Genomic DNA, 23341 nt, shown 5'->3' on the forward strand with positions numbered 1-23341 from the left:
TGTTCCTGCCCTTTGAGCCCAGCCTGACCAGCTGTAGCTCAGCAAGCCCTTGGGGGGCCCTAGTGAGCGGGGGACCCTAGGCTGTGCCCAAGCCCCCAGGAGCCCTGGGCACCAACTGTTCAAGTCAGAGGTGTGGCCTCATCAGAGATTATGGTCTGGCCCCTTTGCTCATGGCAGTGCTGGCTCTTAATCTCTAGCTGTCCCCTCCTATCTCGTGTGGCCAGCCCACCCCTCAGACAGTGTAAGTGATTCCAAGTAAGCCATGCTTGTGAATTTCCCTAAGGCAAATGACAAGCAAGAGGGGCATGCGTTTCACAAAAGGTCTTTCCTGGAGGCTAGAAGTTCAGGGTGAAGGGTCAGCAGGGTTGCTGTCTGGCCTTTGAACAGAGCCTTCTTTTGCATGTGTCCTCACATGGTGGAGAAAGAGAAAGACAATCATGGAAAAAGTGTGCGTGTGTGTGTGTGTGTGTGTGTGTGTGTGTGAGAGAGAGAGAGAGAGAGAGAGAGAGAGAGAGAGAGAGAGGAAAGAGAGAAGTCAGGAGTTCTCAGTGTTTTTCTCCAAAATGACACGAATCCTAATCCCATAGACCTCACTATTTTTGGTGGCACTGGGGTTTGAACTCAGGGGGCACATTTGCCAAGCAGTGCTCTTCTACTCAAGTCATGTCCCAAGCTGCCCCCGCCCCTGGAGAGTTTTAGTTATTGTCAGGTTGGGACTTGCATGTCTGTTGTCCAGGCTGGCCTGGACCGTAATCCTATTTACATCTCCTGCAGAGCGGGGGCCACACGAATGCCACCACGCTTAGGCTACTGGTTGAGATGCCTGGTGTCACTTTTTGCCTACACTAGCCATGATCCTCTAGATCTCTGCTTCCCAAGGAGCTAGGATTCCAGGTGTGTGCCACTGCCCCTGGACAGGGCATCACTGTTATTACCCTAACTTCTTCCTTAGAGTTCCCACCCACAGAGGCAGTCACAAGGTGAGGGCGTCAGTCTGTGGGCTTCTCAGGGTAAGACCTTCCATCTGTGGACGCACATGTGTAGGCCACAGCGGCAGGAATGCAGCAAGGAGGTGGGGGTCTGATTCTGAATTCTGCATGGGGTCCCGTGCCCAGCCTCAGGCTGTGTTGTGGTTAGAGACACAGGTTACAGTCAGGTTACAGTCTGGATCAACCTGATATGAGATGGGGAGGTTGGAGAACAGTGGACCGATGCCCGTGGCACCCACGAGCAAACAGTGAGAGAGGGGCGTGGGGCTGGGCGGGAGCTCCCCGAGCTATGCCCCCGAGGTCCTCAGCGTGCCGGACAGAGAGCAGTCCTCAGGAGAGTCGCCCAGACCACGGGCGCCCCGGGCCTGCACAGCACGTGTGTGAAGCGGGAAAGAATGGTGCCGGCTGATGTCAACCACAGTGTGTGCAGTCCAAGCAGGGCCAGGAGGCCCTGGGCACTGCCAAGCGGGTCAGAGGGAGCACCAGAGCCGGGGTGGACGGCCACTGTCCTGCCGCTCCCTCTGCAAATTGGAATGGTTGCAAAGTTCTTGTGACACCGGACCACACGGTTTCTGTCGGGTCCTTGTCCTGCGCAGCCCCTCCTGCCCACGGGCCCAGGCTGGCCCTGCCGCTGGCTGGCTGTTGCTATGCTCTGAGTGTTGGTCAAGCCTCCTGCATCTTCCTCCTGGGGGTCTGGGGACCTGGCTGCCCCTGTATACTCTTAGGAGTCTTTTCAGTATCAGAACTGGCCCAGCACACTCGGGGGGCTTAAGCATATTCAGCCCTCATCTGCCCCCGGTTCTGCAGGTGGCGAGGCATCAGGCCTTCAGGTGTGGCAGAGCCCACATGCCCACTTTCCTGTCAGACACATGGGCAGAGACCAGAGTGGGGTCCCGTGCCTTTGTGGGCAGGGGTGGGGGGCTGGGCTGCCATTGGCTTCCCCCCACGGGGGTGGATGTGCACAGGGACCAGCCCACGGGAGGAGGGAACACTTTTATTGGCAGAGGTGGCCCACTTGCAAGGAGCTGAGGGAGTGGGGGCTGAGAACAGCACTGCGTGAGGGGCCTTCGAGATGATGTGGGACTAGAGACCCCTGCCAGGGGGTCTCCGGGTTGATTCTGGATCTTGGCGGGACTCTGTGCATCCGCCCCAGCCGGGCCTAGTGAGTGTAGGGCCCTCGTGGGTAGCACCTTGCTCCGGGAGCACGAGGACGCCAGGGCCCGCACCTGCTGCCCACTGGGAGCCAGAGGCCCCGAGGGTGGGGTCTGAGTTAGTCACCGACAGCACCAGAGGAGGAAGCAGCCTTTCAGGGTAGGTGTGGGAAAATCTTCTGCCTCAGTTTCCTGAAAATGAAATACAGCCCAGCCTCTCCTTGGAGCAGGGGGCACGGGATGAGCCCGTGGAGCTGGCAACGGGACTCCGGGAGTGAAAGGTCAGTGGGAAGGGAAGGGAGGCCAGCTGGGCTGGAGGCGGGCCGTGCTCGGAGGGAGGGGAGCAGGGAGGGAGGAGGGCCAGGTGCTGTCAGGCCGGATGAAGCCGGGGAGAGGGGACGGGCAGCAGCTCTAGCAAGAGGCCGAGACACCACACAGCTAGCGGCACGGCCTCAGCCTCTCGTGTCTCCCGTCGGCTGCAGCGGTTGCTGGGAAGACGCGGGCCCCCTTCCTCTCTCTGTGGGGTCGCAGGCGGGAGGGGCGGGGTGGGAAGGCCCACGGCGGCGGGGGCGGCCCGCTAGCCCTGCGCCACCTTCCTGGAGACTGTCTGGTAGTAGACTCCACGGAGCAGGGCCCCGTAGCTGGGCACCCGGAACAGGTGGCGCTCGCCGAAGGACACGTCGTACTCGGCCGTCTTGCCGGTGACCAGCACGCGGACGTGGGGCTCGTTCACGTGGGGGCCCACCACCACCACGAAGATCTCGACGCCCGCGCGCTGAGCCTCCTGCACGGCCTTCTCGATGTCCGCCGCCGTGGCCCCCTGCGAGTTGCCGTCGGAGAACAGCAGCAGCCTCTTCTTGGCGGCCCCCGCGGACGCCTCGCGGTAGAAGCGAGTGACGTAGCCCAGGGCGTCGGTGACGTCCGTGGCGTCGTTGAAGTAGTCCATGCCGTCCACGGTGCCGGCCAGCACGGTGTAGTTCTGCAGGAACTGCAGGGCCGCGCGCCCCGGCTGCTGCTGGCCCCGGCCGCTGTACTGCACCACGGCCACGCGCGCTTGGTGGCCGGGGCTCTCCCGGCCGGCCGACAGGAAGCGCTCGGCCACACGCTTGGCGAAGTGCTTGGTGGTCTCGAAGTTGTGGCTGCCCACGCTGGCCGAGCCGTCCAGCAGGATGGTGATGTCGGCCGGGGAGGAGAAGGTGACTGTGGGGCGGGGGGAGAGGCTGTGAGCACCAGACCCCCCGGGGCACCCTGGGGGGGGCTGGCTACGAGACCCCCCACTCCACAGAGCCGCCGGGCTGGCTGGGCGGGGGGGGGGAGGGAGCAGCCCCTGGGGCTCCCGGCGCCCCGCCCACAGAGGCGCTCTGCCCGTGGGGCCCCCCTCGCTCTCCAGCCCCAGGTACTCACTTGGGCAGGTGTAATCCGGACACTTTTTGTCTGTAGAGAGAAAACACAGTGAGTAGACTGACACTCCCTCCGCAGTCCTGGGGCACAGGCCCCCCCCCCGGAGCAGGGCCTCGGGCCTGGCCAGCCCCCAGTCCCCCCGCGAGGGCCGTGGGCCCCTAGGCATGTCGCCAGACCACCGAGGGGCAGGGCAGACCCTGGGTGCCTTTGGAGAGTGTGGAGACTGAGGCACAGCGGGGCCAGGGGCTCTGCGGGTGGACGGGCCCCAGCACAAGCCCAGCGTCGGCCTGCTGCCCGGCTGCCGCCCTGGCTGGGCGCGGGGGGCTGCGCGTGCCCAGGGGGGCACCGGGTGAAGGTCGGGGAATGCGTGTGCTTCACGTGCACTCACACGTGTGTCCCAGAGATCAGCCCTGGGACACATGTGGGCGTCACACTTCACACTGCCCGACTGAGCACAGCCCTGGGACACACGCGTGTGTCACACTCCTCGCACTGCCCGGCAGAGATCAGCCCTGGGACACACGTGGGCGTCACACTTCACACTGCCCGACTGAGCACAGCCCTGGGACACACGCGTGTGTCACACTCCTCACACGGCCCTGCCAAGCACAGCCCTGGGACACACGCGTGTGTGTGTGTCACAGTCCTCACACGGCCCTGCCCTGCACAGCCCTGGGACACGCGTGTGTGTGTGTCACACTCCTCACACGGCCCTGCCGAGCACAGCCCTGGGACACGCGTGTGTGTGTCACACTCCTCACACGGCCCTGCCGAGCACAGCCCTGGGACACGCATGTGTGTGTGTGTCACACTTCACACGGCCCTGCCCTGCACAGGCCTGGGACACGTGTGTGTGTGTGTCACACTCCTCACACTGCCCTGCCGAGCACAGCCCTGGGACACGTGTGTGTGTGTGTGTGTCACAGTCCTCACACGGCCCTGCCCTGCACAGCCCTGGGACACGCGTGTGTGTGTGTGTCACACTCCTCACACTGCCCTGCCGAGCACAGCCCTGGGACACGTGTGTGTGTGTGTGTGTCACAGTCCTCACATGGCCCTGCCCTGCACAGGCCTGGGACGACCTTGGCCGGGACAGTGGGCAGCCGTAGCTGTGCGCTGCAGCTCAGCCGGTGCTTCTCTCGGGGGGAGGGCAGTGTCCGGGGGGAGGCGTCTCGGGAGCTGGCGGTGCCCACGGCCAGCCCTGAGGGGGTGTGGTGCCCCCCGCGCCCACCTATGCAGATCTGGGCGGTGACGTTCTTCAGGAAAGCGTCGTCCAGCAGCTCTGCATAGTTCTCCTTCACCAGAGAGAGGCCGGGCCGGCCTTGGGACAAGACGCCTTGGCAGGAGATGACGTTGAGCTGGTCAGAGCTGGCCACAAAGCCAAACACGTCTTTGATGCCCACGGAGACCACCTGCGGAGGACGAGTCCCATCGGCTGACCCTGCCCCCACCCAGAAGCAGCCCCACGTTTGCCGAGGCCCCCCCCCCCCCGTATGGCCGCAGGGCGAGGAGGGGTGCCTGCCCTAGACAGGACGAGTCCCATCAGCCGACCCTGGCTGCGCCCGCCCACCTGGATGTCGGGGCCGCACAGCACGTTGAGGGGCGTGGTGTCTCTCTGGGTGTCCGAGCGCCCGTCCGTGATGACCAGAGCGATGCGGTTGTTCTGGGTGGGTGGCAGCAGCCGGTCCCGGGTGTACTGCAGTGCCTCCCCCGTGTACGTGCCGCCCGCCATCCACTGTAGCTTCTTCACGGCTCTGCGCGGCACGGGACGGCCAGAGCAGGGTCAGAGTCAGGGTCGAGCCGAGGGCCCGGCCCGGCCCACCCAGGGCCACTCACTCCTTGAACTCCTGGGCATTGCGGACGTGCGGGCTCCTCATGTCCACGTGCTCCTGCATCTGGTTGTGGCTGTACTGAACCACACCGGCGTGGGACTGGCCCGGCTCAAACTGAAGGACAGCGCGGTCGTGTCTGAGCCTGTCCCCAGACCCCAGAATGTGCCTCCCCAGGAACCCCTGCCTCACAGCCCCTGGCCTCCAGTCCGCCTGTTTACACAGGGCCCCGGGGAGTCTCCCCATTTCCATCCTCAAGGAATGAGCCTCCGACCTCCAGGAGTCAGGCCCCGGCCGTGGCCTGCTCCATCACCATGCCCCCCGACGGGAGCCAGGGCTGCGGCAGGCAGAGCCAGGGCCCCCGAGGCCAGGCCGGGGCGCGCACCAGGAGGCTCAGCCCTCTGCTCACGGTGGCAACGGCCCTGCAGGCAGCTTTCTCCTCACCTTGACCAGCTCCACTCTGCTCAGACGGTCAATGACCTTAATGATGAAGTCCTTGGCAATCTCGAAATTCTGCAGGCCAATGCTCTCAGAGCTGTCCAGCACGAAGAGGATGTCGATGGGGCCACACTTGCACTCTGGGGACAGGCAGCATCCACCCTCAGGGCCCCTCCTGGGCTCTCCCATGGTCCCCAGCCCACCCCTCCCCTGGCTCCTAGGCAGAAGGCCCACTAGGTCACCTGCCCTCAGCCAGGCCCAACCACGCTGCACCCTGCTGCCTGTGGACCCGGACCCTGATCCCAGGGGGAGAAGGAACAGGGCAGGCCTGGGGGCTGGGGGCTTGTGGGCGTGCTGGGAAAGAGGGCGAGAGGTGCAGCACCCTGGGCCTGCATGCTCAGTGGCACTCCGGGGGGTACCAGGGAGGCAGATGGCCCGGGAGCCAGGAGAGTACACCAGAGTGCCCTCTGCACTTGCAGAGACAATGGCCCTGACCTGCCCCGCCCACTGCAGGCAGGGCCACGCCCATAGCAGACAATGCCACGCCTGTTACAGATGGCTCCACCCAGTGCAGATGAGGGCCCGCCCACTGCAGGTGGGGCCACGCCCATAGCAGACAATGCCTCGCCTGTTACAGTTGGCTCCACCCAGTGCAGATGAGGCCCCTCCCACTGCAGGCAGGGCCACGCCCATAGCAGACAATGCCTCGCCTGTTACAGATGGCTCCACCCACTGCAGATGAGGGCCCGCCCACTGCAGGCAGGGCCACGCCCATAGCAGACAATGCCTCGCCTGTTACAGATGGCTCCACCCACTGCAGATGAGGGTCCTGCCCCGCCCACTGCAGGCGGGGCCACGCCCATAGCAGACAATGCCATGCCTGTTACAGATGGCTCCACCCACTGCAGATGAGGGTCCTGCCCCGCCCACTGCAGGCAGGGCCACACCCATAGCAGACAGTGCCCCACCCACTGCAGATGAGGGCCCCGCCCACTGCAGGCAGGGCATTGCTCCGTTCAGTGCAGACAGGACCCCACTCTGTCCACTGCAGGAATCCTTAGGCCACATGGCAATTGCTAAGCATGAAGAGGTGGCACTCACCACAACAGGCTGGAGAGAGAAGAGAGAGGGATTAAACAAGGGAACAGCTCATGACTTCAAGCTATCCCTGCTCCTGCCCACCTTCCTGGAGCCCCTCTGCCAGTTCTGCCCAGCTCTGCCCAGGCTCTCAGACAGTGAGGCCCATAGCAACCTCTGGGGACAAGTAGCCAAGCCCCGGTCCACTCGTCCACAAGGCCTCCCCAAGCCCCAGTCCCCATCTTTGCAAGGCCACGCCATCCCCACACCCAGCCCCAGCCTGCTCCTCTACAGCCATACTACTTGCTGGGCTGTGCCCAGCCCCTCTCTCTGACTTCAGAGCCTTCTGGATAGAATGGGGCCCTGGAGCTGGTGGAAGCGAGCTCCTTCATTAAGATGGCTTCTCCCAGATCGTTGTACTCACAGCACATTTTCATGATGATGTCCAAAATCTCACATTCCTGGGGAGACAGGAGCAGGAGAGTTATCATGGGTCCGAGCTAGGGGTCCCCTGGTTACTCCTGGAGCTCCCAGGGCCCGGCTTGGTCTCAGTGTGTCTGCTGTGACACTACACCTTTACCACCCAGATGTATGCCATATGGACACCAACCCAAGGCTGTCATGCCCCCCTGGGTCCTCATGTGTCCCCAGTTCATCTATGTGTTCTTCAGTTCATCCATGTGACACCCTGGGTCATCCACGTGTCCCCTGGTCATCGTGTGTCCTCCACACACACATCCCTGGACTCAGCGTGCCCTGCGTGCCATCGTGCCCCCACTAGGGCCTGCGTGGGAGGCACCAGGGCTCCTCCCCCACCCCTCCATCCGTGGGCAGCACTGTGGCTCCCACCCATGGCCTCCAGGGGGCATTTGTGGACACCCTACTTACGTCTGGTCCAGGTGGTCCCACGTGTCCTGGGGGTCCCTGTCAGGGCAACAGCAGACCAGGCTCTGAGTGGGAGGTGCTCACAGGACAGTACTTGAGTGTGCATCCTTCCAGAGGCCCAGCCAGGGCCCTGGGAAAGTCTGCCCCTTGGGACCGCTCAAGCCCCAGCCTCGCTGGTTAGGGGCCAACCCCACCCTGTCACCCCACACTCCCACAAGGGGCAGAGAACACAGTCTGACCCCCTGAACAACCCAGGCACTGGCCCGGAACCCTGTCAGCTCCCCCAGGGTGGCCTTGCTGCCCCTCGCCCAGTGACCAGCCACCCTCTGGTGACCCACGGTTCTGCCTTTCCCTTGCCCCTGGCCCCGTCCCTTCCCCCATTTCCTTCCCCTCTCCCCTCACCCCCCACGGCTTCACGGCTCACCTGTGGGCCTTCTGGGCCTCGGTACCCTTTTGCTCCTTTGACCCCACGAGGGGAAATGTCGTTGTTCTGAAAGGAAGTGGCACGGGTCAGCAGCAGGGCTGTGCGTCCATGGACGCAGTCACCGCACACTCGGCTCCTCGTGTGTGCCGCCCCAGCCGGGTCCACTCTGCCACCCCAGATTCTAGGCTGACTTGGGTTCATGGCCCCCGACTCACACCCTCCCCAGGCAGGCTTCAGGCTCACACCAGGGGCCACGCCCACCCCACTCACACCCTCCCCGGGCAGGCTTGGGGCTCACACCCTCGCCAGGCAGGCTTGGGGCTCACACCGAGGGCTCCGCCCACCCCACTCACACCCTCCCCAGGCAGGCTTGGGGCTCACACCAGGGGCTCCGCCCACCCCACTCACACCCTCCCCGGGCAGGCTTGGGGCTCACACCGGGGGCCACGCCCACCCCACTCACACCCTCGCCGGGCAGGCTTGGGGCTCACACCAGGGGCTCCGCCCACCCCACTCACACCCTCCCCGGGCAGGCTTGGGGCTCACACCAGGGGCTCCGCCCACCCCACTCACACCCTCCCCGGGCAGGCTTGGGGCTCACACCAGGGGCTCCGCCCACCCCACTCACACCCTCCCCGGGCAGGCTTGGGGCTCACACCAGGGGCATCTCCCCACCCCACTCACACCCTCCCCAGGCAGGCTTGGGGCTCACACCAGGGGCTCCGCCCACCCCACTCACACCCTCCCCGGCAGGCTTGGGGCTCACACCAGGGGCATCTCCCCACCCCACTCACACCCTCCCCAGGCAGGCTTGGGGCTCACACCAGGGGCTCCGCCCACCCCACTCACACCCTCGCCAGGCAGGCTTGGGGCTCACACCAGGGGGCTCCGCCCACCCCACTCACACCCTCCCCAGGCAGGCTTGGGGCTCACACCAGGGGGCTCCGCCCACCCCACTCACACCCTCCCCAGGCAGGCTTGGGGCTCCGCCCACCCCACTCACACCCTCCCCAGGCAGGCTTGGGGCTCACACCAGGGGCTCCGCCCACCCCACTCACACCCTCCCCAGGCAGGCTTGGGGCTCACACCAGGGGCTCCGCCCACCCCACTCACACCCTCCCCAGGCAGGCTTGGGGCTCACACCCTCCCCCAATAGGCTTGGGGCTCACACCAGGGGCTCCGCCCACCCCACTCACACCCTCCCCAGGCAGGCTTGGGGCTCACACCGGGGGCTCCGCCCACCCCACTCACACCCTCCCCAGGCAGGCTTGGGGCTCACACCGGGGGCTCCGCCCACCCCACTCACACCCTCCCCAGGCAGGCTTGGGGCTCACACCAGGGGGCTCCACCCACCCCACTCACACCCTCCCCAGGCAGGCTTGGGGCTCCGCCCACCCCACTCACACCCTCCCCAGGCAGGCTTGGGGCTCACACCGGGGGCTCCGCCCACCCCACTCACACCCTCCCCAGGCAGGCTTGGGGCTCACACCAGGGGGCTCCGCCCACCCCACTCACACCCTCCCCAGGCAGGCTTGGGGCTCCGCCCACCCCACTCACACCCTCCCCAGGCAGGCTTGGGGCTCACACCAGGGGCTCCGCCCACCCCACTCACACCCTCCCCAGGCAGGCTTGGGGCTCACACCAGGGGCTCCGCCCACCCCACTCACACCCTCCCCAGGCAGGCTTGGGGCTCACACCCTCCCCCAATAGGCTTGGGGCTCACACCAGGGGCTCCGCCCACCCCACTCACACCCTCCCCAGGCAGGCTTGGGGCTCACACCGGGGGCTCCGCCCACCCCACTCACACCCTCCCCAGGCAGGCTTGGGGCTCACACCGGGGGCTCCGCCCACCCCACTCACACCCTCCCCAGGCAGGCTTGGGGCTCACACCAGGGGGCTCCACCCACCCCACTCACACCCTCCCCAGGCAGGCTTGGGGCTCCGCCCACCCCACTCACACCCTCCCCAGGCAGGCTTGGGGCTCCGCCCACCCCACTCACACCCTCCCCAGGCAGGCTTGGGGCTCACACCAGGGGCCACGCCCACCCCACTCACACCCTCCCCAGGCAGGCTTGGGGCTCACACCAGGGGCTCCGCCCACCCCACTCACATCCTCTCCGGGCTCTCCAGCTTCTCCTTCATCCCCCTTGAGGCCAGGGTAGCCTTTTGTTCCCTGAGTGGTGACAGCAAATACAGTCAGCGCAATCTTAGTGGGGAGGGAAGGTGGTGTGAGTGTCGCTGGGCTGTCTCTGAGGTAGGTGGGGACCCTGGGAATACCGTGTGTGGCTGTGTGTGTCGAGTGTGTGAGTGTGCATACAGCGCATGAGGTGGCGTGCCCACGTCTGCACACGAGCACACGTGGACCCTGCTCTTGCAGGTGTGTGTGAATGCACACACGTGGGTGGGCGCCATCCAGGCAGAGGCAGGGCGGACATACTCACGTTCAGCCCAGGGGGGCCCCTGCTGCCTGGATATCCCTGTGGGTGAAAGGCGGGGTGTTCACACTGGAGTCAGACAGAGAAGCTCAGCCAGACAGCACAAGACAGAGAACCTTTGGGTGGGCAGAGGCCCAGTCACTAAGTCCCTGGCCAGTCAGTGGCCTGGCTGGTCCTGCTGGCCCAAGTGCCCAGGTATCCAGAATGATGCTGAGAGAGACTTGGCTGGGGGACACTTACCGGAAAGCCAGGGAAGCCCTCGGTGCCATTTCCAGGGGGGGCCATCTTCACCCTGGGGGAGGAGAGCAGAGCTGGCGGCACCAGGTAAGACATTTGCCCAGGACATCCTGGGACAGCACAGGACAGCATAGGGACAGCACAGGACACCCCAGGAACAACACAGGACACCCCAAGAACAGCACAGGACACCCCAGGAACAGCACAGGACAGCATAGGGACAGCACAGGACACCCCAGGAACAGCACAGGACACCCCAGGAACAGCACAGGACAGCATAGGGACAGCACAGGACACCCCAGGAACAACACAGGACACCCCAAGAACAGCACAGGACACCCCAGGAACAGCACAGGACAGCATAGGGACAGCACAGGACACCCCAGGAACAGCACAGGACACCCCAGGAACAACACAGGACACCCCAAGAACAGCACAGGACACCCCAGGAACAGCACAGGACAGCATAGGGACAGCACAGGACACCCCAGGAACAGCACAGGACACCCCAGGAACAGCACAGGACATCTGGGACAGCACAGGACACCCAGGACAGCACAGGACACCCCAGGAACAGCACAGGACACCCCAGGAACAGCACAGGACATCTGGGACGGCACAGGACACCCAGGACAGCACAGGACACCCCAGGAACAGCACAGGACAGCCTAGGGACAGCACAGGACACCCCAGGAACAGCACAGGATACCCCAGGATAGCACAGGACAGCATAGGGACAGCACAGGACACCCCAGGAACAGCACAGGACACCCCAGGAACAGCACAGGACACCCCAGGGTAGCACAGGACACCCCAGGAACAGCACAGGACACCCCAGGACAGCACAGGACACCCCAGGAACAGCACAGGACAGCATAGGGACAGCACAGGACACCCCAGGAACAGCACAGGACACCCCAGGAACAGCACAGGACAGCATAGGGACAGCACAGGACACCCCAGGAACAGCACAGGACACCCCAGGAACAGCACAGGACACCCCAGGGTAGCACAGGACACCCCAGGAACAGCACAGGACACCCCAGGACAGCACAGGACACCCCAGGAACAGCACAGGACAGCATAGGGACAGCACAGGACACCCCAGGAACAGCACAGGACACCCCAGGGACAGCACAGGACAGCATAGGGACAGCACAGGACACCCAGGACAGCACAGGATACCCCAGGATAGCACAGGACACCCGGGACAGCACAGGACACCCCAGGAACAGCACAGGACACCCAGGACAGCACAGGACACCCCAGGAACAGCACAGGACACCCCAGGAACAGCACAGGGCATCCAGGACAGCACAGGACACCCCAGGAACAGCACAGGACAACCCAGGAACAGCACAGGACACCCAGGACAGCACAGGACACTCCAGGAACAGCACAGGACACCCCAGGAACAGCACAGGACACCCCAGGAACAGCACAGGACACCCCAGGAACAGCACAGGATACCCCAGGATAGCACAGGACACCTGGGACAGCACAGGACACCCCAGGGACAGCACAGGACACCTGAGACAGCACAGGACACCCCAGGAACAGCACAGGACATCTGGGACAGCACAGGACAGCACAGGCCCGAGACGGTAGCACCCAGAGGTCATTCCTGTCAGCGTGGGACCTAGGACCCTTTTCCAGCTGCCATGGGGGTTCATCTCCCTGGACTGAACCTCGAGCAGGGAAAACTGGCTGAGATGCCCTCCTGCTTGGCCACCGACTGTGCACGCTGCCTGTGTGGTCACTAGTCCCAGGGGCAGCCCCTCCCCCTAAAGTTGGCTCAGGCCAAGGCCGGGGCTTGCGGGGAGAAGGCTCTGACTACCCAGCATGGACCCAGCAGGGCTCTGCTACCAAACACTTACCCGTTCACCCATCAGCCCCGGGTCTCCTGGGGGCCCGACAGGTCCTGGAGCGCCTCTGAGACCCTACGGAGAGAGAGGAGAGGAGTGGCAGCCTGCTCACGGTGCAGGTGAGGGGCTCAGTGCCCTCCAAGGGAAGGGGAGCCAGTGCCCCGGAAGCCAGGCCAGCCCTCCTGGGTAACCGGCACTCACCTCAGGCCCCGGGGGACCCTCGTCACCGCGGTATCCTTTAGGTCCAATGGGGCCAGCCTCGCCCTGAGGGAGAGACGCCATGGGGCCTCAGTTCCCAGGCCTTCCAGCCCTGGGCCGGTCCCTCCTGTCTCTAGGTGGAGGCTCTCTCTCGGGCTCCCTCCTGACTGGCTGCAGCGGCCACACTGGCCCCACTCTCCCACGGAGGCCAATGTGGGATGCACTAGGCACCACCTGCAGTGGGTGCTTCTTGCCCAGGTGCTCAGCCCTCCTGCACAGATGCCCACAGGGAGGGGCAGTCCAGGCTCGGGGGGCCTCTTCCTAAGGCAGGGCCCTGGCCAGTTCTCTCCAGGGCTCTCTGGCCTGCATCTCACCCAGGGCCCTGACCTCCCCGGCGTTGCTGCTGGACTAAGCCAGGCTGCAGCAAGCTTGATCCCTGGGTCCCCAGCCTGTATGCCGGGCCTCTCTGCTCCTATCATCCACAGCGCCAGGGCTCCTAGAGCTGGGTCCTGAATCTCCCCTCCCCAGTGCCATGCCAGGTGTGTGTCTACACGCTCTCAACCTCATTCCCTTCAGCAGATCCTCAGCCTTGGGGAGTCTGTCCTACCCACATGCCTCAGGGGCCATGTGGCCTCCTGCAGCTGGCTCTGGGAGGGTACATCCTGTGTCTGCAGGAGGCACTGAGCTGGGACTGGAGACCCCACCCCTCAATGGCTGAGCCACATTTCAACCTTGGCCAACCCAAGTTCTGTGTGCCCCCCGCTGGGCTGTCACCCCCCCCAGCGGCAGGCTCCCTACCCCCAGACAGCGGGCTCCCTAACCCCCAGACAGCAGGCTCCCTACCCCCAGACAGCAGGCTCCCTACCCCCCAGACAGCGGGCTCCCTACCCCCCCAGACAGCGGGCTCCCTACTCCCAGACAGCGGGCTCCCTACCCCCCCAGACAGCGGGCTCCCTACCCCCCCCAGACAGCAGGCTCCCTACCCACTCAGACAGCGGGCTCCCTACCCACTCAGACAGCGGGCTCCCTACCCCCCCCAGACAGCGGGCTCCCTACCCCCCAGACAGCGGGCTCCCTACCCACTCAGACAGCGGGCTCCCTACCCCCAGACAGCGGGCTCCCTACCCACGCAGACAGCGGGCTCCCTACCCACTCAGACAGCGGGCTCCCTACCCCCAGACAGCAGGCTCCCTACCCCCAGACAGCGGGCTCCCTACCCACTCAGACAGCGGGCTCCCTACCCCCCCAGACAGCGGGCTCCCTACCCCCAGACAGCAGGCTTCCTACCCCCCCAGACAGCGGGCTCCCTACCCCCCCAGACAGCAGGCTCCCTACCCCCAGACAGCAGGCTCCCTACCCCCCCAGACAGCGGGATCCCTACCCCCAGACAGCAGGCTCCCTACCCCCCCCAGACAGCAGGCTCCCTACCCCCAGACAGCAGGCTCCCTACCCCCCCAGACAGCGGGATCCCTACCCCCAGACAGCAGGCTCCCTACCTGGTCTCCTGGGATGCCAACAGGCCCTTCTCTTCCCTGGTCACCTTGGGGTCCAGATTCGCCCTGGGGAGAAAGCATGGAGACACATGTCTGCCAGCTCCAGGTACCTGGGGTGGGGGCAGACAGTGGCCCTGAGGGCCAGTGCACAAGGTGGCCAGAGGTGAGATGCTTGTCAGGCAGCTATTGGACCCAGGGCAGGGCAGAGACACTGTCCACTGCAGGCACAGGTTGCTCCTCGTCCCTTCCTTCTGACCACTTTTCCTTCTGGCCTTGCCATGTTTTTGCCAGGAAATTGGCTGCTGGCGTGGCTGTCATGTGACTGCCTCTGTTCTCAGGGGCCCAAGGTGAGACACCTTGGTCAAATCACCTCTGGCCTGACCCCCTTCTGGAGTTTCGATCTGACATCTGCACTCTTGAAATTTTAACAAGGAAAGTTCTTCCAAATAAGAACTCAAGGTCTGCAGAAAGTTCACGTAGTGGTCAGGAATGGCTGTGGTTTACACAGGCCTGAAGAGTGATGGTGAGGAGTGCCCTTAGCCCAGCCTAGATCCTGACACTACTAGTGGCCTTCAGGCTTGGCATGGAACCGAGATCCTGGAGCTCATGGTGGCCTGCAGGCGTGGCCTGGGAACTTAGATCCTGGAGCTCATGGTGCCTGCAGGCGTGGCCTGGGAACCTAGATCCTGGAGCTCATGGTGGCCTGGGAACTTAGATCCTGGAGCTCATGGTGGCCTGGAAACTTAGATCCTGGAGCTCATGGTGGCCTGCAGGCGTGGCCTGGGAACTTAGATCCTGGAGCTCATGGTGGCCTGCAGGCGTGGCCTGGGAACCTAGATCCTGGAGCTCATGGTGGCCTGCAGGCGTGGCCTGGGAACCTAGATCCTGGAGCTCATGGTGGCCTGCAGGCGTGGCCTGGGAACTTAGATCCTGGAGCTCATGGTGGCCTGGGAACTTAGATCCTGGAGCTCATGGTGCCTGCAGGCGTGGCCTGGGAACCTAGATCCTGGAGCTCATGGTGGCCCAGGAACCTAGATCCTGGAGCTCATGGTGGCCTGGGAACTTAGATCCTGGAGCTCATGGTGGCCTGCAGGCGTGGCCTGGGAACTTAGATCCTGGAGCTCATGGTGGCCTGGAGGTGTGGCCCGGTAACCTAGATCCTGGAGCTCATGGTGGCCTGGTAATCTAGATCCTGGAGCTCATGGTGGCCTGGGAACCTAGATCCTGGACTCATGGTGGCCTGGTAATCTAGATCCTGGAGCTCATTGTGCCTGCAGGCGTGGCCTGGGAACCTAGATCCTGGAGCTCATGGTGGCCTGGGAACCTAGATCCTGGAGCTCATGGTGCCTGCAGGCGTGGCCTGGGAACCTAGATCCTGGAGCTCATGGTGGCCCAGGAACCTAGATCCTGGAGCTCATGGTGGCCTGGGAACCTAGATCCTGGAGCTCATGGTGCCTGCAGGCGTGGCCTGGGAACCTAGATCCTGGAGCTCATGGTGGCCCGGGAACCTAGATCCTGGAGCTCATGGTGGCCTGGGAACCTAGATCCTGGAGCTCATGGTGGCCTGGGAACCTAGATCCTGGAGCTCATGGTGCCTGCAGGCGTGGCCTGGGAACCTAGATCCTGGAGCTCATGGTGGCCTGGAGGTGTGGCCCGGTAACCTAGATCCTGGAGCTCATGGTAGCCTGGTAATCTAGATCCTGGAGCTCATGGTGGCCTGGAGGTGTGGCCTGGGAACTTAGATCCTGGAGCTCATGGTGGCCTGGGAACCTAGATCCTGGAGCTCATGGTGGCCTGGGAACCTAGATCCTGGAGCTCATGGTGCCTGCAGGCGTGGCCTGGGAACCTAGATCCTGGAGCTCATGGTGGCCTGGGAACCTAGATCCTGGAGCTCATGGTGGCCTGCAGGCGTGGCCTGGGAACCTAGATCCTGGGGTTCATGGTGGCCTGGAGGCGTGGCCCGGTAACCTAGATCCTGGAGCTCATGGTGCCTGCAGGCGTGGCCTGGGAACCTAGATCCTGGAGCTCATGGTGGCCTGGGAACCTAGATCCTGGAGCTCATGGTGGCCTGCAGGTGTGGCCTGGTAACCTAGATCCTGGAGCTCATGGTGGCCTGGGAACCTAGATCCTGGAGCGTGTGGTGCCTGCAGGGCAGTATGTGAACCCTGGGGTTCTAACCCCTGACCCACCCCCGCAGGGCTGGGCGGGGCCTCAGCCTCAGACCATGACTCACTGGGTCTCCTCTCGGCCCCCGCACGCCCGGGGTCCCCCGAGGTCCTCTTTCTCCAGGGCCACCCTGTGTGGAGAAGGACAGGTAAGAAGCGCAGGCCACTGTGGGGGTTACACTGCCTGGTGCTGCTCAAGGCCTCTGCCCGGTGACAGCCTGGGCTGGCTCCGTTTCCCAGCCAGGTCATCTCAGCGGCCGAGCCTCCTCATTCCATTGCCTCCACAGACTCTAAGGATCCAAGGCCCAACACAGAAGCACGGGGTGAAAGTCACTCAGGACGGCTGCAGTCTGTCTGCCCTGCTGGTGTCAGACCACCTGGGAGTGGGAGACCCAGGGCCCGTCAGGAGCAGATCTGTGATGTCCTGTCAGGAGGGGACCCTGCGATATTCAGTCAGGAGGGATGTCCCCTCAGGAGTGGACCTGCAGGGGCAAGGGTCACCCTGGCAGAACTCTCAGAAGCAGCCTGCTGCCTGCCAACTCACCCTCTCTCCCGGGGCACCGTCAGGGCCTGCGCTCCCCTGCAACAGGAGGAACAGGCCCCGTGTTAGTTCTTGTGCCAGCGAGCACCCGGCCTCGGGCGTGCAGGGGAGGCTGGCAGGGGCTCACCTCGTCACCGGCCTCTCCTTTCTCTCCGGGGGGCCCAGGCTCTCCCGGCTCACCCTGTGGGAGCACAATGCAGGATGAACAGTCCAGGCAGGCCCTTGGCTCTGAGCCCCGGCACCCACGGAACATGGGTCCCCTCGTCTCACCTCGTCTCCGGGTGGTCCTGAGTTCCCCGGTCTCCCGGCCTCCCCGTCTGCTCCAGCTTCACCCTGAGGAAGAGGAGGGGTCAGGCACGCTCCCTGGGGTGCCGGCCTACTCCCTACCCCACCACTAGGCCCACGGAGTGCCCGGCTCCAAGGACCCCGTGAGCCCATCTGTAGCTGCACACCCCACGTGGAGTGTCAGCCCAAACCACCTGCCCTGCCCGAAGGGGCTCTCTGCCCACCGCACGCTCCAGCCTGGGCCTGGAGGTGATCTGCGTGCTGACGGCTTCCCTGGAACACAGGAGGGGGCAGCGACTTTCCCTCACCTCTCCTGCACCTCCTGTCTTCATTGGATGCCTCAGAGACATGGAACTGAAACTCAGCCCCAAGTGGGACTTCAAAGCTGTCCTGCGGCCCGTAATCCCAGCTACTCGGGAAGCTGAGATCTGAGGAGCTCAGTTTGAAGCCAATCCAGGCAGGAAAGTCCATGAGACTTTTATCTCTAATGAACCACCACCCCCCCCCCCAAAAAAAAATGGAAGTGGCACAGCACTAGCCTTGGGCAAAAGAAGCTCAGGGACAGAGCCCAGGCCCGAAGTTTGAGCCCTGGGACTGGCACACGCGCACGGCGCGCACACGCAAATTCAAAACAAAACCCCACCCCCCGCCGCCGGGTGCTTGCCTTCCTCACACCAGCTCTTGCTCACTCTCCAATTTTGCTTTCCCCACACAGAGGTTTGGATGGCTGGGGCCGGGCTGGGGGCTGGGCCGCCGTGGGCACACCGGGCTTCCGGGGCCCTGGTCAGTTCTGCCATGGCTCCGCCTGTCCACACGGCCACGGGCACCGCTCAGCCCCTGTGGCCACGCCGTCAGAGCCAGGCCCATCCCGGTGCCGTGCGGAGACGGGGGCCCGGCCGGCCCTGCCTGCCTCCAAGGGCGGCAAGCCCGGCCCTCGCGCAGCCAAGGGCCACTCACCTTTTCTCCCCTTCAGTCCGAAGGAACCAGCATCTCCCTTTGGGCCAGGAGGTCCTTGAACGCCCTGTGGGAAGACCCACACCGCGGGTCACGGCGGGTCACCGTCGGCAGTGTCCCCAAAGGGCCACTGTCTGACTGTGTCCGTCAGGAGTCCAGTGTGCCTGACAGGCACCGTCGCCAGTGACTCCTGGGCGGGGCGAGGGTGGGGGTGGGGTGGGGGGGTGGAAGTGACTTACGTCAAACCCCGGTGAGCCCTTGCAGCCAGGCAGGCCTGGGTACCCCGTCTCCCCCTGAGGAGGAAAAGTCCAGGCTGAGACGGGCAGGTGGGCACCACGGTGAGTCAGCACCCAGGGCTGCCTGTTCCCATCCCTCCCACAGTCCTGGGGGGTTGACGGGGAAGCCGGGGACCCACGAGGGCCAGGTGTGGTAGGAGACACTAAGTCACAGGGAGTCACCACCCCCGGAGAACACCCGCTTGTCTCCCCCTTCTGACCCCACGCCGGGCCACCGCGTCCTCCCATCCCCAGAGGTCACCTTCATGCCGTCCACCCCATCGATGCCACGCTTGCCCTTCTCGCCCTGGGGAGCACAGAAACAAAAGGTCAGGTGAAGGTCAGATGACACCAGCCACGGGGGCCCTGCGGTCCCAGGTCACCCACACTCACCTTGTAGCCTTTGGGTCCCCTGGAGCCCTGTGGGACGAGAGGGCGTGTGAGGGGCTGGCCTCTGGCCTGGGCCTGAGGCCAGCCCCCACCCACGTCGGTGCTGCCCAGCAGAGGGGCCAGGCCCGGGAGGTCTGGCCGGAGGACCCCTGAGAATGCAGAGTTGCCCCCGGTCCAAGGGAGCACTGCCAGTGTGGGACTCGGGGCACCAGAGAGGGGACGAGGGTCCCGGCCTCCCGTGTCCCCACCCTCGCTGACCCAGACACCCTGCGATGGTAGAGAGGGGAGGGGAGGGGAGGAGACGAGGGTCCCGGCATCCCGTGTCCCCACCCTCGCTGACCCCAGACACCCTGCGATGGTAGAGAGGTAAGGGGAGGGGAGGGGACGAGGGTCCTGGCCTCCTGTGTCCCCACCCTCGCTGACCCAGACACCCTGCAATGGTAGAGAGGTAAGGGGAGGGGAGGGGGACGAGGGTCCCGGCCTCCCGTGTCCCCACCCTCGCTGACCCAGACACCCTGCGATGGTAGAGAGGGGAGGGGAGGGGACGAGGTCCCGGCCTCCCGTGTCCCCACCCTGTTGGGGGTGAGCGAGACAGGTGCTGTCCCCCAGGCCCTCGCTGGCCCCCAGCACCCTGCGATGGTAGAGAGGTGAGGGGAGGGGAGGAGGGCCAAGGGGCTGCCACCATGACCCCATGGGAATACTAGCATTTCCCTGCTGGTATTCTCGGCCAGACAGGAGGTGGCTCAGGGCCCCGTGGGGTATGTCCTGAAGTCAGGCCTCACTCACCTTCTCCCCTCGGCTTCCCTTTTCTCCCTGAAAACCAATAGAAAGAGGGAGAAGCGTCATGGCCGTGCAGGGGCCCACATGCCGCACCCCACGGGGACAAACCGGATCTAGTCTTCTCCGCCTGGGGGGGGCCACTGCGGAGGCTGGACCACGCACCTTCATCCCCTGGTACCCCACGGGTCCCAGGTCCCCGGGCCCTTCCCTGGAAGAGAGAAGGAGACAGTCAGACCCGCACAGCAGGTGGCCCCCACCTGGCTCACCCCACCACACCCTGCAGCCTAGGCCTATCCAGCCGGAAGCCCCCAGGCGCTCTGAGAACCAGCATGGGGGTCGCCTGAGGGTCTCCTGGGTCTCACAGTGAGCTCCAGGAAGGGATCCAGGTGGGCCTAGGGGGAGGGGAGGGGAAGGAAGGGAAGGGGAGGGGGGCCAGTCAGGTACTCTGGGGGGGTTAGGGAGGGGAAGAGAGACAGGGAAGGGTGGCCAGGGTTCAGGCAGAGGTCCGGGGAGTCCTGGGCCTGCCTCTGGGGCATGCCCTCACACTGCCCCCTGAGGGGCAGCCCTGTGGTCTCTGCCTATCCTCTGAGCACTCCCTGGCAGCCAGTCTCCCCAGCTTTGGCTTCTCAGCACCCAGCACTCACAGGGTCTCCAGCTTCTCCTTTCTCTCCGGGGAGACCTGGCTTTCCTCGCCTCTCCCCTGGGGGACAGAGACGACCAGGTCAGGGGCCATGCACTCTCTCTCCAGAAATCCAGGGAGGGACCCGGCTTGTGCACACAGGGCCTTTGGGAACAGTCCTCCTGGGCCCCATCCTGGCTTGATTTTGGCTCTGGGAGCCCAGGGACCACAGCCTTCCCGAGCTGGACCCAGGCCCAATCTCCTCCCACCAGTTTTTGGGAGGTGGGGGTGCCAGCTCTGCCAAGTCCCAGGCTCTGAGAGCAGATGGAGCCATCAAGTACGAAGCTTGGCCCCACTCAGGGTGCCCACTTGACTGGACGGCCCTCTTGGGATCTGACCGTTCTTCTGAGGAACCAGAGAGCCATGCTCCTGAGCAGCCTTCAGAGTGGAAATACACCCGAGTCCTCCTGGAAGGCCAGACCTCATCCATGCCTGAGTCCTCCCAGAAGGCCAGACCTCATTCACAACCAAGTCCTCCCGGAAGGCCAGGCCTCGTCCATGCCCGGTCCCTCCCGGAAGGCCAGGTCTCGTCCACCGCCCGAGTCCTCCTGGAAGGCCAGGCCCTCCTCCATGCCCGGGTCCTCCCAGAAGGTCAGGCCTCGTCCACACCCGAGTCCTCCCGGAAGGCCAGGCCTCATCCATACCCGGGTCCTCCCGGAAGGCCAGGGCCTCGTCCATGCCCGGGTCCTCCCGGAAGGCCAGGCCTCCTCCATGCCCGGGTCCTCCCAGAAGGTCAGGCCTCGTTCCACACCCGAGTCCTCCCGGAAGGCCAGGCCTCATCCATGCCCGGGTCCTCCTGGAAGGTCAGGCCTCGTCCATGCCCGGTCCTCCCGGAAGGCCAGGCCTCATCCACACCCGGGTCCTCCCCGGAAGGCCAGGCCTTGTCCACGCCCGGGTCCGTCCCGGAAGGCCAGGCCTCGTCCACGCCCGAGTCCTCCTGGAAGGCCAGGCCTCATCCATGCCCGGGTCCCTCCTGGAAAGCCAGATCTCATCCACACCCGGGTCCTCTGGGAAGGCCAGGCCTCCTCCATACCCGGGTCCTCCCGGAAGGCCAGGCCTCGTCCATGCCCGGGTCCTCCCGGAAGGCCAGGCCTCATCCATGCCCGGGTCCTTCCAGAAGGCCTTTCTAACGGGCCAGGTGAGTGCCAGAAAGTCACTGAACTCCTAGAGGGCTGTGGTGTTCGGGGGCAGCCTCTGTGCGGCCCCCACACCCTCACCTGCCCATGTCGTGCTCACCACACCTGTGCTGTGCCGCCGCGGCTTCCTCCCTGGATTCAGGACACCTGGCCATCCACAGCTGGCGGCACAAGCTGCTTAGGGCATGGTGGGAGCTGTGTTCTGGGAGCGTCACAACACAGGCACACGCTCAGGCCACTCACCTCATACCCGGGGTCCCCCCGGGGCCCCTGGAGGTCCTCTGGCAGGCTGCAAGACAGACACAAGGGACGGTCAGCTCTGGACTCCAACACTGGGGCCATGGCCCCCATGGGTGGGGAGGCCCGACTCACCTGGCACTCGAAGGAGCAGCACTGTGGAGAGGAAGGCAGGAGGATAGGTCAGAGAGTCCCAACGTGGGGGACAGGCGCCCAGCCACATATCTGTGTCCAGGACACGCATTGCACCTGGGCACCCCGCTGACACAGGCAGAACATGCGCGCCGAGCTCAGGCCCTGTGGACACGAGGCCCGGCTGTGCAGGTTTCGGGCGGGGCAGGGCTCTTACCACTTGCTCCACGTTGTTTTTCTGAAATAGAAAGGGACAGAGAGTTACCATGCCGAGACACGGTGCCTCCCCTCAACACGGCGGGCCTCCCCCCTCCCCCACGCGCGGCGGGTGGCATCCCCCCTCCCCCACGCGCGGCGGGCGGCATCCCCCCTCCCCCACGCGCGGCGGCTGGCACTACTCACGATCATTTCCACGATGGTGTCGATGGTCTGAGTGATGGTCTCCTCTGCCCCGCGGCTCTGCCCCCAGTCTGCCGCGGTGAAGTTGCGCCGGTAAGTGTGGTCCGTGGCAATGATGCTTAGGCGTGGCTCCTGGGGTATGGGGGGGAGGGGAGGGTGAGCCGGGTCCCTGGGGCCCATGCCCAGGGTAGGCTGGGGCTGGGGGTGCCGGGCCGGCAAAGACACTCAGCGCCTCACTGGGAGGGGCCGGCTCCACCCGCTGGAGCCTCCACCTGGGCATCCCAGGACCTCGCAGGTGAGCCTCGAAACAGGCATTGTGAACGCCCAGGCTGGGTACAGGGACCCCTGGAGCCCCGAGGGGCTGCGGAGGGCGGGGGCGGCGGCCCTCTACTTCGTGTTCGGTGCCTAGGAGGGCACGACGTCTCACCAGGTGTCAGGGGTGATGGCCCACGGAGAAGACTTTGACACCCAGGTGCTTGGCTTCATTCACTGCGTCCTCCAGGCCCCCGCAGGGCTCCTTGTAGCCCTCCAGCGGGTGCCCGTCCGTCACCACAATCAGGTAACTTGTTCTCCTTCAGGTGGGAGCCCCTGGAGGGTGGGCAGTGTGAGGCACCCCCCCAGGACCCCCCTGGGTCACAGGAACTGCGCTGAGACCCCCTCCCCTGAGCTGGAGGCAAGAGGCCCTGGAAGGTGGCCTGACTGAGCTCTGCAGACTCCGTTCTGCCAGCTGCCAGGAACCAAGAGGCGTTTCCCCAAGTCCACTCTGATTATCTTTCTCCATCTCGGCATTCTTTATCTCTTTCTGCTAGTCTCTGCATCTCCCTGTTCTGTCTCCATCTCGGCCTCAGCCTGTCTTTCCATCTCTGCATCCCTTTATCTCTTTCTGTAAGTCTCCACAGTGGAGTGGAGACACTGGGGTCACTGGTCTTGAGGACATTGGCTGATG

At 64.7% G+C, this 23341-nt stretch overlaps 1 protein-coding gene across 1 annotated transcript in view; it reads right to left on the reverse strand.

Annotated features, from left to right (window-relative positions):
• Positions 1–1965: 1965 nt before the first annotated feature.
• Positions 1966–23341, reverse strand: part of Col6a1 (collagen type VI alpha 1 chain) — a 25097-nt gene continuing 3721 nt past the window's right edge. Inside the window, 34 exon segments of the mRNA XM_048346069.1 lie at positions 1966–3340; positions 3545–3574; positions 4773–4953; positions 5112–5295; positions 5378–5487; positions 5815–5948; positions 6910–6918; positions 7310–7346; positions 7774–7809; positions 8195–8260; positions 10305–10367; positions 10636–10671; positions 10870–10914; positions 12738–12806; positions 12933–12995; positions 14426–14488; positions 16656–16718; positions 17132–17167; positions 17256–17309; positions 17399–17454; positions 17722–17723; positions 18367–18434; positions 18607–18660; positions 18905–18949; positions 19036–19062; positions 19819–19845; positions 19975–20015; positions 20453–20505; positions 21867–21916; positions 22000–22020; positions 22214–22234; positions 22399–22527; positions 22823–22957; positions 22959–22983. Of these exon segments, the coding sequence (XP_048202026.1) occupies positions 2718–3340; positions 3545–3574; positions 4773–4953; positions 5112–5295; positions 5378–5487; positions 5815–5948; positions 6910–6918; positions 7310–7346; positions 7774–7809; positions 8195–8260; positions 10305–10367; positions 10636–10671; positions 10870–10914; positions 12738–12806; positions 12933–12995; positions 14426–14488; positions 16656–16718; positions 17132–17167; positions 17256–17309; positions 17399–17454; positions 17722–17723; positions 18367–18434; positions 18607–18660; positions 18905–18949; positions 19036–19062; positions 19819–19845; positions 19975–20015; positions 20453–20505; positions 21867–21916; positions 22000–22020; positions 22214–22234; positions 22399–22527; positions 22823–22957; positions 22959–22983 (2656 nt within the window). The 3' untranslated portion in view covers positions 1966–2717.

This window comes from Perognathus longimembris, chromosome 5 (assembly GCF_023159225.1).
Source record: "Perognathus longimembris pacificus isolate PPM17 chromosome 5, ASM2315922v1, whole genome shotgun sequence".
Classification (NCBI taxonomy): domain Eukaryota; kingdom Metazoa; phylum Chordata; class Mammalia; order Rodentia; family Heteromyidae; genus Perognathus; species Perognathus longimembris.